Source organism: Dipodomys merriami, unplaced genomic scaffold (genome assembly GCF_024711535.1).
Source record: "Dipodomys merriami isolate MVZ:Mamm:240054 unplaced genomic scaffold, mDipMer1.0.p SCAF_2, whole genome shotgun sequence".
Taxonomy (NCBI): Eukaryota; Metazoa; Chordata; class Mammalia; order Rodentia; family Heteromyidae; genus Dipodomys; species Dipodomys merriami.
This window is the reverse complement of record NW_027203381.1, coordinates 67,504,113-67,516,998: the sequence shown is the minus strand read 5'-3', so window position 1 is coordinate 67,516,998 and position 12,886 is coordinate 67,504,113. Positions and strand designations below refer to the sequence as shown.

General features: G+C 47.9%; 2 protein-coding genes across 2 annotated transcripts in view; one reads left to right on the top strand and one right to left on the bottom strand.

Moving 5' to 3' along the window:
• Positions 1-224: 224 nt before the first annotated feature.
• On the bottom strand, positions 225-3,408 carry Fam43a (family with sequence similarity 43 member A). The gene has a single exon (XM_070029874.1). It carries the CDS (start codon positions 2,420-2,422, stop codon positions 1,112-1,114), a length of 1,311 nt encoding a protein of 436 aa, XP_069885975.1. The 5' UTR covers positions 2,423-3,408; the 3' UTR covers positions 225-1,111.
• A 152-nt stretch (positions 3,409-3,560) lies between these two features.
• Positions 3,561-12,886, top strand: part of Lsg1 (large 60S subunit nuclear export GTPase 1) — a 42,713-nt gene continuing 33,387 nt past the window's right edge. Inside the window, exons 1-2 of the mRNA XM_070029873.1 lie at positions 3,561-3,756; positions 3,895-4,007. The gene's annotated coding sequence lies outside the window, so the exon portion shown is untranslated. The remainder of the gene's footprint in view (positions 3,757-3,894; positions 4,008-12,886) is intronic.

The window sequence follows — 12,886 nt, the reverse complement described above, 5'->3', positions numbered from 1 at the left end:
AGGTCTGCCTCTAGCAAGGCCTCACAGCATATATCAAGTAGAATTACCTTCGCTAATACTCTCCAAATGCCCTTAGCACAATACTAGGACTGGAGACACACAAGGCTACCACCTCCACCCAAGCACTTTGTCAGTAGTTCCAGATGCTCACTTGTTCTGTTAGTTTTTCCTCTTTATTCTCTCCCTGCTGGCAGGCAAACAGACCCAGAAGAGCACTACTCAAAAAATAACAAAATGTTTTATACACATTTCTGTATATACAACTGAACAACATTTTACATATTCTTTTGCACAGCAAAAGATATATAAACATTCAGGTCTGAGAACACAGTTATATACAAAAAAAAGATGTCAAAAAATACTTCACAACAGTGCAAAAATATTTTACACAGCATCATGGAGTGAGATCTTTGGGACAGGAGGAAGGTGTGTATTTCTAAAAGAAAACTCCTTCTTAGATATAAGATGTCTCAAACTGTAAACAAAATGCAATTCTTTCTTATCCCCCCCACCCCCCCAATGGTTATTTAATGAGGAATTTGGCAGAATTTTAAGAGTCTGAGACTGAGGTAAACAGCCCAAGCTCTCTTGCACCAAAAACAAAAACAAAACCCCTGGGGGTCAGGGGTGGTTTTAAGCCTCAGACATTGTGATTTTTGCTGAGCAGTCAATGACAGGGCAGGCCTCCCAGTGAGGGGGTGGCAGAGGGAAGTTGACCCTTCCTCCTAGGGTCCCAGCTGCTTCACAAACAGGAAACTGGCCTCAGGCCCCTCAAGCTGGTGGGTGGACGTTTCCAATTTTTCACCTCACCCCCATCCCAGAGGGCTGCCCTCCCTCCATTATGGGATTTCCTTTCTCACTGCATCACTGTGGGGCAACCCGAGCTGCCTCAGCTTTGGGACCAGGAGGAGGGGTAGTGATGGGGAAAGGGGCCATGAGGAACTCAAGACCTGCGTCCCAAGCGGAGACGTCCCAGTCCCAAGCTGAGACCTCACGTGCCCCACTTCCTCTTTCCTGGACTGGGGGTGGGGGTGAGGCAAGCAGGGGGACCTGACCACGGTTGGGGAACCACTGCGGGGTACCAGGAGTGTATGGAGGGTCTGATGGAAACTCAACCCAAGTGGGGCTCATCCAGGCTGGCACTATCAGTGGGGCCAGACCGGTCTCCGGCGGTTACAGTGGCTGGGGTGGCATCTGGGCCCCCGCCCTCGATGGAGCTCTCGCTGCCCGTGCTCTCTCCCGACAGCAGCCGCGTCACCCGCAAGTCCGCCTGCAGGGTGCGCACGTCGTTGCCAAAGCTGAGCTCGCCCAGGTCGCTAATAAGCTGCGACAGCTGGGCCTTCATGTTGGAGGCGCTGCCGGGCAGTGCTGAGGGCAGCATTCCGGCCCTCGGACCCAGTAGGTCCTCGCCATCGCCCAGCGCCTCCTCCTCACAGCCATTGTCCAGCGTGTCCAGCAAGTCCCCACATTCGGTGTGCGTGGCCACCACCAGCGGCCCCTGCTCCTCGGCCTCCTCCGCTGGGTCCCCCTCCCCCACTCGCTCCGGGCCCTCCTCCTCCTTCTCCTCCTCCTCCTCCTCCTCGTCCAGGCAGCCCTCGGGGTGCTCCTCTTCCTCTTCCTCCCGCAGCTCCTGCTCTTCGCCGAGCAGGTCCTCGGTGATGGAGCCCAGCTTGGGCGCGCTGCGGCTGCGCTCCACCGGGGGCTTGTAGCAGCAGGGGCCGTGCAGGAGCAGCTTCCGCAGAGGCACCAGCGGGATGGTGTGCGCGCCCACCAGCTCCTGCTGCTGGTGCCTCGCGTCGTCCCGCCGCTTGAGGCGTTTAAATTCCGCCAGAGCGTTGGCCGACGTCTGGTAGAGCAGCAGGGCCATGGCCTGGGCCTTCTCGGGTTTGGACACCAGCACGGCGTGGCAGCGCAACATGACCGCCTTGTGCTTGAGCTCGTGCCGGTACACCCAGGCGAAGACCTTGGGCAGCCGCGCGTCTGCCACGCAGTAGGTGACGCGGTGCAGCAGGTAGAGGTGGCCCGGGCGGCGCAGCGCGCGCTCCTCGGCGTGCACCATGCGGATCCCTTGCGCACTCACCGTCAGCTTCATCTTGGTGCCTTGACGGCCCGCCTCGCTCTTGCTCCAGATCTTGCCCACGGCTAGGTCAGTGCAGCCATCGCCGCGCGCCTGGATGGTGGTGGCGTTGCCCAGGTAGAGCACGGTGTACGTGGGGTCCTCGCTGGTGATGTGCAGCTTCTTGCGCTTGGAGCGGAACATGCTGCCCACCCGGCTGAGCGCGCCTTCGGGGCAAGCCCGCGCCAACGAGCTGAGCGCGGAGTAGTGCAGGCTCACGGCGTAGCCTTTGGGTTTGGACGCCTGCCGCGGCGGCGGCGGCGCCTCGGCCAGCAGCTCAAACTTGTGCTTCTTCCACGGCAGCATCTCCGGAGGGCGCCCCGGCGGAGCTGGGCGGCGGCGGCGGCCGAGCCACCCACCCAAGGCTGGGCTGGGCCCGGGCAGGACCGAAAAATAAGACTCTTGCTGTGAGCTGCCCAGTAGTAGGGACAGTGAGCGGATGGGTGCAGAGGAGGGCGGGTGGTGTTGGGGAATCCCGCAGAGGAAGGAATGAATATATATATATATATATATGTATAATTTAAAAAATAAAAACACAGCTTTGAGTGTGCAAAGGCGAGTGACGGGGGGGAAAGCTGGCGCGCCCGCGCACACGCACACACGACCACCCCAGCCTGGGCAAGGACCAGAGCAAAAGTCTCAGGCAAGCCGCTCAACAGAGGGAAGGAGAGCGGATCGGGAAAATGTCTTAGGAAAAAGCTAGATGGGCGCGGGCAAATAAATAGAAGGGTCGCGGCAGAAGCATCCAGAATGGGGCGAGACTATGCAGAACTCTTCGGCCGATCGTGAAAACGGGCTGGGGGGGGAGGGGGTTGTCGCACACTCACAACCCCCAGGCCCGGAGGCCAGCAGCCGCGGGAACTCTTAGCAGTGAGTCCAAGAGCTCCCCACTCCCCCGCCAAGGGGTGCCCCAAACCGTGAGCCCCTCGGCTGGGCCGGGTCCCCGAGTCGGCAGCTTGCCCCCCAACCCCAGGTACAGTCCGGCGATGGGTCGGGCGGGCCCCCGCGCAGCGGCGCCGCTGCGGCTCACCGCATCTTCCTCGGCTCCCGCCGCACGCCCGCACGCCCGCCGGGAACTCGCGCTCGCCGGCTCACCGTCCCGGCCCGCTCCGCCAGGGCAGTGCTGGGCTCCGAGGGCGGGGCGCGCGCATCGTCCACTCCGGGGACCGCCGCTACCTCATGTCTTCCCTTCGAGGAGGGTGTCCAAGTCCGCTCCCGGGCGCTCCTCGGTCGGCTGCCCGCCTTCACCGTGCGCCCTCTCCGGCCCCGCGCGCGCTGTCCCGGCTCGCCCGCTTCACATCGTTGCCGTCCGAGAGGAAGCGCACGGTAAATATAGGCCGGCGCGAACCATTCGCCGCGCGGGGACAGGGGAGGCGCAGAGGAGGGGATCCGCTGCGAGCAGCGACGCCCGACGGATTTCTGGTCTCTTAAAGGGACATCGTTACAACCAAGGGTCGAGGGAAGGAGGAGACCGATCCAACGGGGCAATCACATCCCAAATTTACCAACTCTTTTATCTACAGGATCCACGGAGACCTGGGGCTACCCAGTTGAACTCTGATACTACACCTCCGGGTTGAATTGCCACTCAGGAAATAAATGTATGCGTGGATCGAAACTTGTGGAGGAGTTAATGCCAGGTGAGACTGTGGACTCTAATTCCCCTCCCCCCCCCCCCCCCGCCCCGTGCAAAAATGTCAGAGAAACCGTTTTACTTTTCCTACGGTGTGACAGCTCTCTGAGAATCACTGAATACTGTTTAATATTACTATTTTCAGACTTTTGATCTAGGAAAGAAAACAGAGATGGAGGTGAACTACTGTCCTCGAGCAGGTTATCTACAGGTAAACAGCGGACAGTGAAGTAGCAAGATAACTGAATGAACAATATGGTAAGTCAACAAATTAGATGCTCCTGGCACCCACCAATACCCCTTCCTGCTGTCAGTCCTCAGAATGGAGCCGTTTTCTGAGACACATACTATTTCTAAATCAGGCTATATGTGGTTAGATCTGTTTACTTTGGCTGATCTGTTGTACAATTTTATTATATCACTGCCTTATTTTGGATGAGAATTCCTAGTAAAAATGTAAATGGCATTTTTATTTAAGTGATAATTGCATTAATCTATGTGTGTGCGCACGTGCCTGTCTGTGCCAGGCCTGGAGCTTGAACTCAGGGCCTGGGCACTGTCCATGAGCATTTTTCTCAAGGCTAGTACCATTTGAGCTTTGTGGTTGTTAATTGAAGACAAGAGTCTCACAGACTTTCCTGCCGAGGCTGGCTTTGAACCATGACCCTCAGATCTCAGCTTCCTAGGTAGTTTCTTTCTGTGTGTGTGTGTGTGTGTGTGTGTGTGTGTGTGTGTGTGTGTGTGCACGCCCGCGTGCGCATGTGCGTGCATGCTACCTGGACAATATGGATGGAGTTGTTTTGCTTGTTGTACTGGTCATCATCCCCCCACCCCTCGGCCCTTTTATTATTTTCTGTTGTTCTTTGGGTTTTTGTTTTTTTTTGTTTTTGTCAGTGGTAGGGCTTGAACTCTGGGTCTGGATGCTATCCCTGTACTCTTCAGCTTAAGGCTAGCGCTCTACTGCTTGAGCCACAGCATCACTTCCAGTTTTCTAGTGGTTTATTGGAGGTAAGAGTCTCATGGAGTTTCCTGCCTGCGCTGGCTTTGAACCATGATCCTCAGATCTCAGCCTCCTGAGTAGCTAGGATTACAGGTAAGATTCACATTCCAGGACTCCTGGTGGAGGACAGTGCTCTTCCTCAAGGCCCAGTCTACTGGGCATATGATGTCTTCCATGCTAGATCCTCATCTCAGAAACAAAGGACTCCTGGAAATTCCCTGGTCCTCTACCTTTATTACTTTTTTTTTTTTTTTTTGTCCTAGGGCTTGAACTCTGAGTGCTCTCCCTCAGCTCTTCAGCTCAACACTAGTGCTCTACCACTTGAGCCACAGAGCCACTTCTGGTTTTCATGATCCTCAGATCTCAGCCTCCTGAGTAGCTAGGATTACAGGCATAAGCCACCGATGCCTGCTCCTTTGCTACTTTTTAACCTGCCTGGGAACTGTAATATATTATTGGTGCTGAGCTTCAATTTAAGTAACTTTTCTGTGTAGCTTTGGTGCCAGGTCCTGAACTAGAAATAGACACAATTTGTCTCTAAGAAGTACTCAGTCCAATAAAGTCTATAAACTCCACCCAACTCTGAGCTTCCCCTGGAATGTAGGCTTTATGAGAGTTCCTGGGGCCTGGAACAAATTGGCACTTTATACATGTTTGTTGATTTAATGAGTGAGACATGCATATGAACAAGAAGGTTAAATGCTATGCGAAAGACCCAGCTTACAATGAGAAGCCTGGAAATAAAAAGCTCATTGGGATTATGAAAATCAGAAATGGCTTCTTGGAGGTGGTGGCATTTGAAAAATGATAGGATTTCTCCAAACAGGAAAGGGAGTTGAAAGGCTGTATGTGAATAGAGGACAACAGAATTTCACGCATGGTGGACTAGGGTTAACTATTAAAAAAAAAAAAAAAAAAAAAGGAGAAAGCTTTCCTATCAGAGAAGAAAGTCTCTCAGTAATGGTTTTTGTAGGAAGGGTATCTTTTTCACAGCTGGCCCTACAATGTCCTCCAACTCCCTGGCTTCACCCATGGGTTAGTGGAGGGGCGCCACACACAGTATGGGATGTGTTAAGGCTACAATGAGCCCTGAAGCCAACGTTTACAGAATATTGTGCAGTGTCCATGAAGGCAGTATGTGTTCAAAGAAAAAAAAAACATTCTTGAGGAAACACACCAAATTAATCTGTGCTAAACAACAGTGACCAGTTTTAGCTAGTCCATAATCTCAAAGTCTATTCCCTGCAAAAGTTGACATCATATCTTATTTAAGCAGTTGACTGTTCCAAGTGGCTCAGAAGTCCAAGGGCCAGAGAGAGGGCCTAAGGAGGAAGATGAGGGAGTAATAATGGGGGCTAAGGCTGGTCTTAGTCTGTGCAGGGAACAACACCGAGGATTTCATAGGATAGGGAAGCCAGAGCACCACACTAGCAGAGAGGTACGTCCCACTAACCAACTAGTTTTTTTTTTTTTAACAGCGGCTAGGCCAGTCTCAGATGGACAGATCCACAGAGCTGCTCCTGTTGACCTGTGTATGTCATGTCTTGTGTATCACACAACTTGATAGTCTTTTTAATAAGCTTGTTTCAACCTTGGGAGAACAGAAAGATTCTAGGCAAATGTGAACACTCTGGTATTGTGAGTCATGTAATCCAAGACCCAGGAAGGGGACCAACCAAGCTATCTCCTCTGGTACTGGATCTGAGCCAGCCTCTGGGGCCTGCCTCACCTTGTGGTAAAGCTGGTCACTCCTCTTGAAAGCAACTGAGGCTGGGCTCCGTCTGTTGGGAACTCTGAGGTCCTTGTTTATGAGCAGACCCAGCCAGAACAGAAGTCAGCAAAGCCAGCTAGGAAACCAGCCAGACACTGACTGTACTTTTTGTGACACTGCCCCATCTACTGGTAGCAGGCAGAAGTGCTACTCATAAAACCTGACAAGCCAGTAGTTGGATCAACAACACACAGCCAAGTCAGAGCTAGAAGAAATACTGCCACCAGGAGTCCCAGCCCTTTGTTTGGCCTCTGAGAGCCAGCCTTTTATCTCACTGGAGACTTCTGGAGTGGCTTTCCACCGCCTAATCTTGCATAATGGTTCTCCCTCTCCACCTTCCTCCCCCAACATCTCACTGAATGAACACTGACTTCAGAGTTGACAAATCTGGAATCTTCAAAAGTCATTCAGCAAATATTTGTTCAGAGTCTGCTTGGATTGTGACGTTGTCGCTGGGGCAAACAAGTATTTTACCTTGCTGGGATTTACAGCCGGTGAGGAGGCAGATAATCAACAGCCAGACTAATAATACATCAGATAGTGGTGAGTCTCCTGTGCAAAGGAGGCTATTTAGGAGAGAAAGTGACTGACTCAAAAGAACAGCCAGAAAGGTGAGCCAAAGACTTGCACACACAGATAATACAGAGGGCTCTTGCACGTGCTGGTTCTTATGAGACACACAGACGATCCTTGAGCACTAAAATGTGGTTTGCTCAAATTGAGGCAGGCTACAGGCATTTCAAAAGCTTGGTAAGACAAAAAGATTGTGAAAGGTTTCCATTTTCTATTAGTTCAATGACATTTAGGTTATGGTGAGTTAAATAAAATACATTGTTATTTTTCCCTATTTCTTTTTTTTTTTTGTTCCCTTAATGTGACGAACTAGAACATTTTAGATCCCATGCATGGACAATGTTGTCCTGGTCCAAGGCATAGCTGAGGTGAAGGCCTCTGGGGCGGGGGGGGGGGGGGGGGGGGAGCATGAACTCATTGTGGTATAGGACTCTCAAGCTCCCACATCCTGAGTACTATTCCTGACTCCTGCAGGATCTCCAGGGTTTACATGAGCATTATCAGGAGATCACTGGGTCATTGGGGCACTACCTTCAGATGGGGCTAACAGTTCTTGTAAGGCCCCCGTTAGTTCCCACGAGAAAGGGTTGTCATAAAAGAACAGATTTGACTCCTGGGTCTTCTGACTCCTGTGCTTCCTAGCACACCACCTGATTTCTCCCACATGTGTGATCTCCTACCATAGTGCCATCTGCCACAATGGGACACAGTCTTACATGTGATTCTTCATCAGTGCCACCAAGGCAGGGACAGTTTAGGACTGGATTAGCTTGTCCCCTTTGAAGATGGAAGGAAGAGAAATCTTACCCCTGAATCCTTATCGTTAAAGCAGAAACCTTGTATTTTTTTTTAAAAAAGAAACTTGTTATTTTTGACATTTCCATTTCTAATAATAGTAACCAGTGGTGACTAAATTTGCTAGGTGGTGGTTCTCCATATTGTTCTATCCTCTCATGACGGTCTTTTCGTCGCCTGATGTGGCAAAGTAACTCTTTGCTGTTGCTAGCCAGGTGGCCTTTCTGGGGCTGTTAGTGGTCTCCTGCTGTGTCTGATATCAGGGAGAAGCACAAAGTACCATTAAAAAGAAGGGAATGTTCCAGGGTCAGGAGTCTGCCAAGCACCATAGTGGCATTAGCCAATACCCACTGCAAGGCACAGCACAAACCTAACTCAGAACATTCTGGTCCAGGATAGCTAGGCTTTGCTTGACCACATTCTGTGGCAGAAAGCTGAGTATCTTCCAAAGGTGCCTATTACATCTTTAAACCACTCTAAGAACACTGAGTGGTTTCTATCAGGTATTCTGGTTCTGCTTGTCTTGTGTATTCTTACAACAATCTGCTCTTCATAAATGTGAATGGTACCTGCATACCCCTGGTATTCTATCCCTTGGGCCAGTCATGCTGAAATGCTAGTGCTTATTAATGTATTTGGAGTGACTTAAAGAGCGGGGTCACAAGTAGAGATAAAAGTAAAATGCTGGTTGTCAAAAATCACCTCTGGTAGAGTTTGGTTTGCCTGGTAGTGTAGTCCATGGCTCCATGACTGATTTCCCCTATTAAACTTTGGCTGATGACCACTAAAATGTATAGGGAGTCTGTTCAATGCTGAATTTCCAGAGCCTAGGAATGTATGAATGGATGGATGATTTAACCTTAGTACTTTCTATCTGCAGATTTTGAGTTGGTCATCATTACGCCTACTTCTAGATTCTTTTACTTTTACTTTGCTTCACTTATTGGATCTCAATTGCTACAACTTTAAAGTGCTGAAAAATAACATTTCTATTTCTAATAATAGTAACCAGTGGTGACTAAATTTGCTAGGAGGTGGTTCCCCATACTGTTCATACCTTTTCTCATTTGACTGTTGTGAATGGAAAACTGAAAAGACATCTGTAATGAAAGACCCTAGTTTTTTCCACAAGTAAGTGGGAGAAAAATCTGTGAGTATACATACAGTGCATCTAGGGCTCTATAACCTATAAGGAAAGCCTTTGGCACTTTTCTTTCCATGCACATCTTACCAAGTGGGCAATTGATGTTTGATTGCAATGACTTAATCATTTAAAATAGTAACCATGTAATTTACTGAAACTCACTAGTGTATAAGAATCCACCTTGGGGCTGGGAAGGTGGCTCAGTGGTAGAGCGCTTGCCTTGCATACATGAGGCCCTGGGTTCGATTCCTCAGCCCCACATAAGTAAAAAGCCGGAAGTGGTGCTGTGGCTCAGGTGGTAGAGCGCTAGCCTTGAGCTGAAAAAGCTGAGGGACAGTGTCCAGGCCCAGAGTTCAGTCCCCACGACCGGACCAAAAAAAAAAAAAAAAAGAATCCACCTTTTCCCAACAAAGTCAAATAGAATGGCAGATAATCCGAAGAAGGTTCCTTACTAACTCAGCTACTACCAAGATGACCTTGCTTCTACTTTCACAACTCTCAGACTTATCAAACTGCTTTAATGTGCTCAAAGGGTGGGGAAGGGTGTCAAGAATTGGAGAGAAAGGGGGATAGGGCTTCAAGCTTGCCTGGAAACAGGTTCTTTGCCAATGACACATTTTTGATGAAGGGGTGAAAGGAAAATCAATACAGAAACTCACCCACACTCTCTCCCACCCTGGACAGATGTGGGAGTTGGATTGCCAAAAGCTACTCCAAGGTTTGTTCATGGGTGTGGATTTCAGAGCTTGTAACTACATTTGTTCAGACAAGGTAATTCAAGTGTTATGCAACTCCGTGGATGAGGAACACTCCGTGTATTGCCATTTTGGAAGCTGGATATGAGACTTCTAGTCCCCAAATCAAAGTGCCTTCTCCAGGAGTTAGCTGTTCAGAGAATCCTGGCTTCGTGAAGGACTCAGATCTATGGGGAACTGAGATGTCCAGAGTTCCAGATGTAATAAGCCTGGTAGATGAGCATTCCTGGTGACCTGACAAATCGATGATGAGAGTTTGGCTGGGCTGTGTTGTTCCCTAACATGTGTGGGTGGGAAAGTTTCTGCAGTTAGAGGGCAGGAACCTGAGCTGATTCATCTTTGCAGCCCCCTCATTGGGGCAGCAGCCAGCACCTTGCTCAACCTTTCATCACCATAATCACCTCTCCCCTCCTCCATTACACTTCAGCCTTCTGACTCTGGCTCCCATGATCTTGCCTCTTCAGCATCCTTATTTGCTTCCTCTTTGCCCTTCTCATGGACCAGCTATCCATCTAAGTTCTTATCTACATACTGTGTTGATGGGAATTTTTTTCAGCTGTGCCAAATTGGGGTACCCCAATGAAGTATCGAGTAACAATCTGAGCAGCATTATCTCACTTGCTGTGTCTGTCAGATGGAAATTATGAATCTCATGATTAGGCTCCATTAAACAAATAAAATAGACTCGTATCTTTTGAGTAATGACTTGGGAAAAATATTAAAATAATCTATGCTTTGTGGCTAGGAGTAGTTGCTAAATAATCTTACAATGTCAATGTCCTTTTCACTTCAGTCCTGATTAAATTATCACAAGACTTTTTGGAGCACTTATAAAAATAACAATCGAGACCCAAAATGTTTTCTTTCTCACACCCCTGAAAGTGATAAAACTAGAAGAGACAACTATAAAATCTCAATTTACTGATTTTGCTCTAGGAACACGATGGCACATTTTTCTAGATCATCTATTATCACTATTAATATGTAAAGTCCTAGTTCTACTTTTTTCCTTGTGTGTGTGTGTGTGTGTGTGTGTGTGTGTGTGTGTGTGTGCACTCACGTGTGTGCGCGCACTTAGGGCTTGAACTTAGGGCCTGGGTGTGCTTCTGTAGCCTTTCTTCCACTCAAGGCTGGCACTCTACCACTTAGGACACATTCCACTTCCCACTTTTTGCTGGTGAATTGAAGATAGGAATCTCATGGACTTTTCTGCAAAGCAGGACTTCGAACTAATCCTCAAATCTCAGTCTCATGAGTAGCTGGGATTACAGGTATGAGCCACCAGAGCTTTGCCTTAGTCTTATCCATTAATCTTATTTTTAAAATAAAAGTTTGTTTTATCTTTATCCACTTAGCTCTAGAGAGAATGTCAGAAACTATCACTAATTATTACTATTATTATTAATAATAATATTATTTTGCCAGTCCCAGGGCTTGAACTCAGAGCTTTGATGCTATACCTGAACTAACTTCCTTCCTTCCTTCCTTCCTTCCTTCCTTCCTTCCTTCCTTTCTTTCTTTTTCTTTCTTTCCTTCCTTCCTTCTTTTTTTGTCAGTCGTGGGGCCTGAACTCTGGGCCTGGGTGCTGTCCTTCTGCTCTTCAGCTCAAGGCCAGCACTCTACCACTTGAGCCACAGTACCACTTTTTCTGCTTATGTGGTGCTGAGCAATCAAGCCCAGGGCCTCAGGCATGCAAGGCAAGCACTCTACCACTGAGCCACCTTCCTGAACTTTCTTTGCTCATGGCTAATGCTCTACCACTTGAGCCACATCCTCACTTTGAATTTTGGGGTGCTTAATTGGAGATAAAAGTCTCATGAACTCTCTTGCCAAGGCTAGTTTTGAACTGTGATCTTCATATCTCAGCCTCCTGAGTAGCAAGGATTACAGGCATGAGCCACCTGTGTCCACCAATCACTAATTCTATTGCATATATCTTCTCTATATTTTCTTTCTGGAGATTATATCCAGAAATTTTGAAGATATACTACATCTACTTTGGGAAATGAAATTGTTGGCCTGTAAGCGCTACCTTCCAACCTTGCTAACAACTACAGTAAGCTAACAGTGAGATGGGAGAGTGGTACAGTCCCAAGTTTACCTGTTGGCTAACTTGTTATGGCTTATCTGTAGCCAGTCTACTTCATTATTTTTGCACAAGAAGGAATCATGCTCCCTTGTTACTTGAAGTGTGATCCATGGACCAATTCCATCTGTTTCTGAAAACTTGTTTGAAAGGGAAACTTAGTTCTTACCATAAACCTTAGGAATCAGAATACTCCTGTACAGGAGACTTCAGGGGATTCATATGCACATTTAATTTTGAGAAGCACTAGATTAGTGACTTACTCCTATAATTTTTTATAATTAGGAGTGTGTGTGTGCCTGTGAGCCATTAGTGGGGCTTGAACTTAGGGCCTTGTGCTCTTTTTATTTCAAGGCTGGCTGGCAATCTACTACTTCAGCCACACTTCTGGCTTTTTTGCCAGTTAACTGCTGATAAGAGTCTCTCAGATATGTCTGCCTACTCTGGCTTCAAAACAAGATTGTCAGATCTGAGCCTCCTAAGTGCTGGGATTAGAGATGTGAGCCGTTGGCAATTTTTATTAGGTTTTTTTAATTAACAAGTAAAAATAGTATGCATTTATGACTTACAGCATGTTATAATGTTTTAATTTATCTATTGTGGAATAGATAACTCAAATCATTATTCTAAATGTATGGCTTCTAAAATATTTGCTAACAATTCTTATTCCTCACAACCCTGGGAAGTAACAGGACAGCGATTAAGACTTGTCTCTGATTACTGACTCTTTATTTGATTTATGATTTGGTTAAACTCCTTCCTTTTCTGAGCATCACACCAGAGGGCCATTATGGACTAAAGCAATGTAGCTTACTAAAACACACCTATCTCTAAACCTAGTTTTTTACATTTGCAGTATAAGGAAATCTAAGGGACAAAGTGAAAAGCCCCAGGCCTTAAGAGCAGAATCAGTTATCTGTTTTCACTGTAATTATGGGGAAATGTTAATCCAACGGGATTAACTGGAACTTGTAAACATTTATTTTTTTTTATTTAAAATAAAGCAAAAGTCA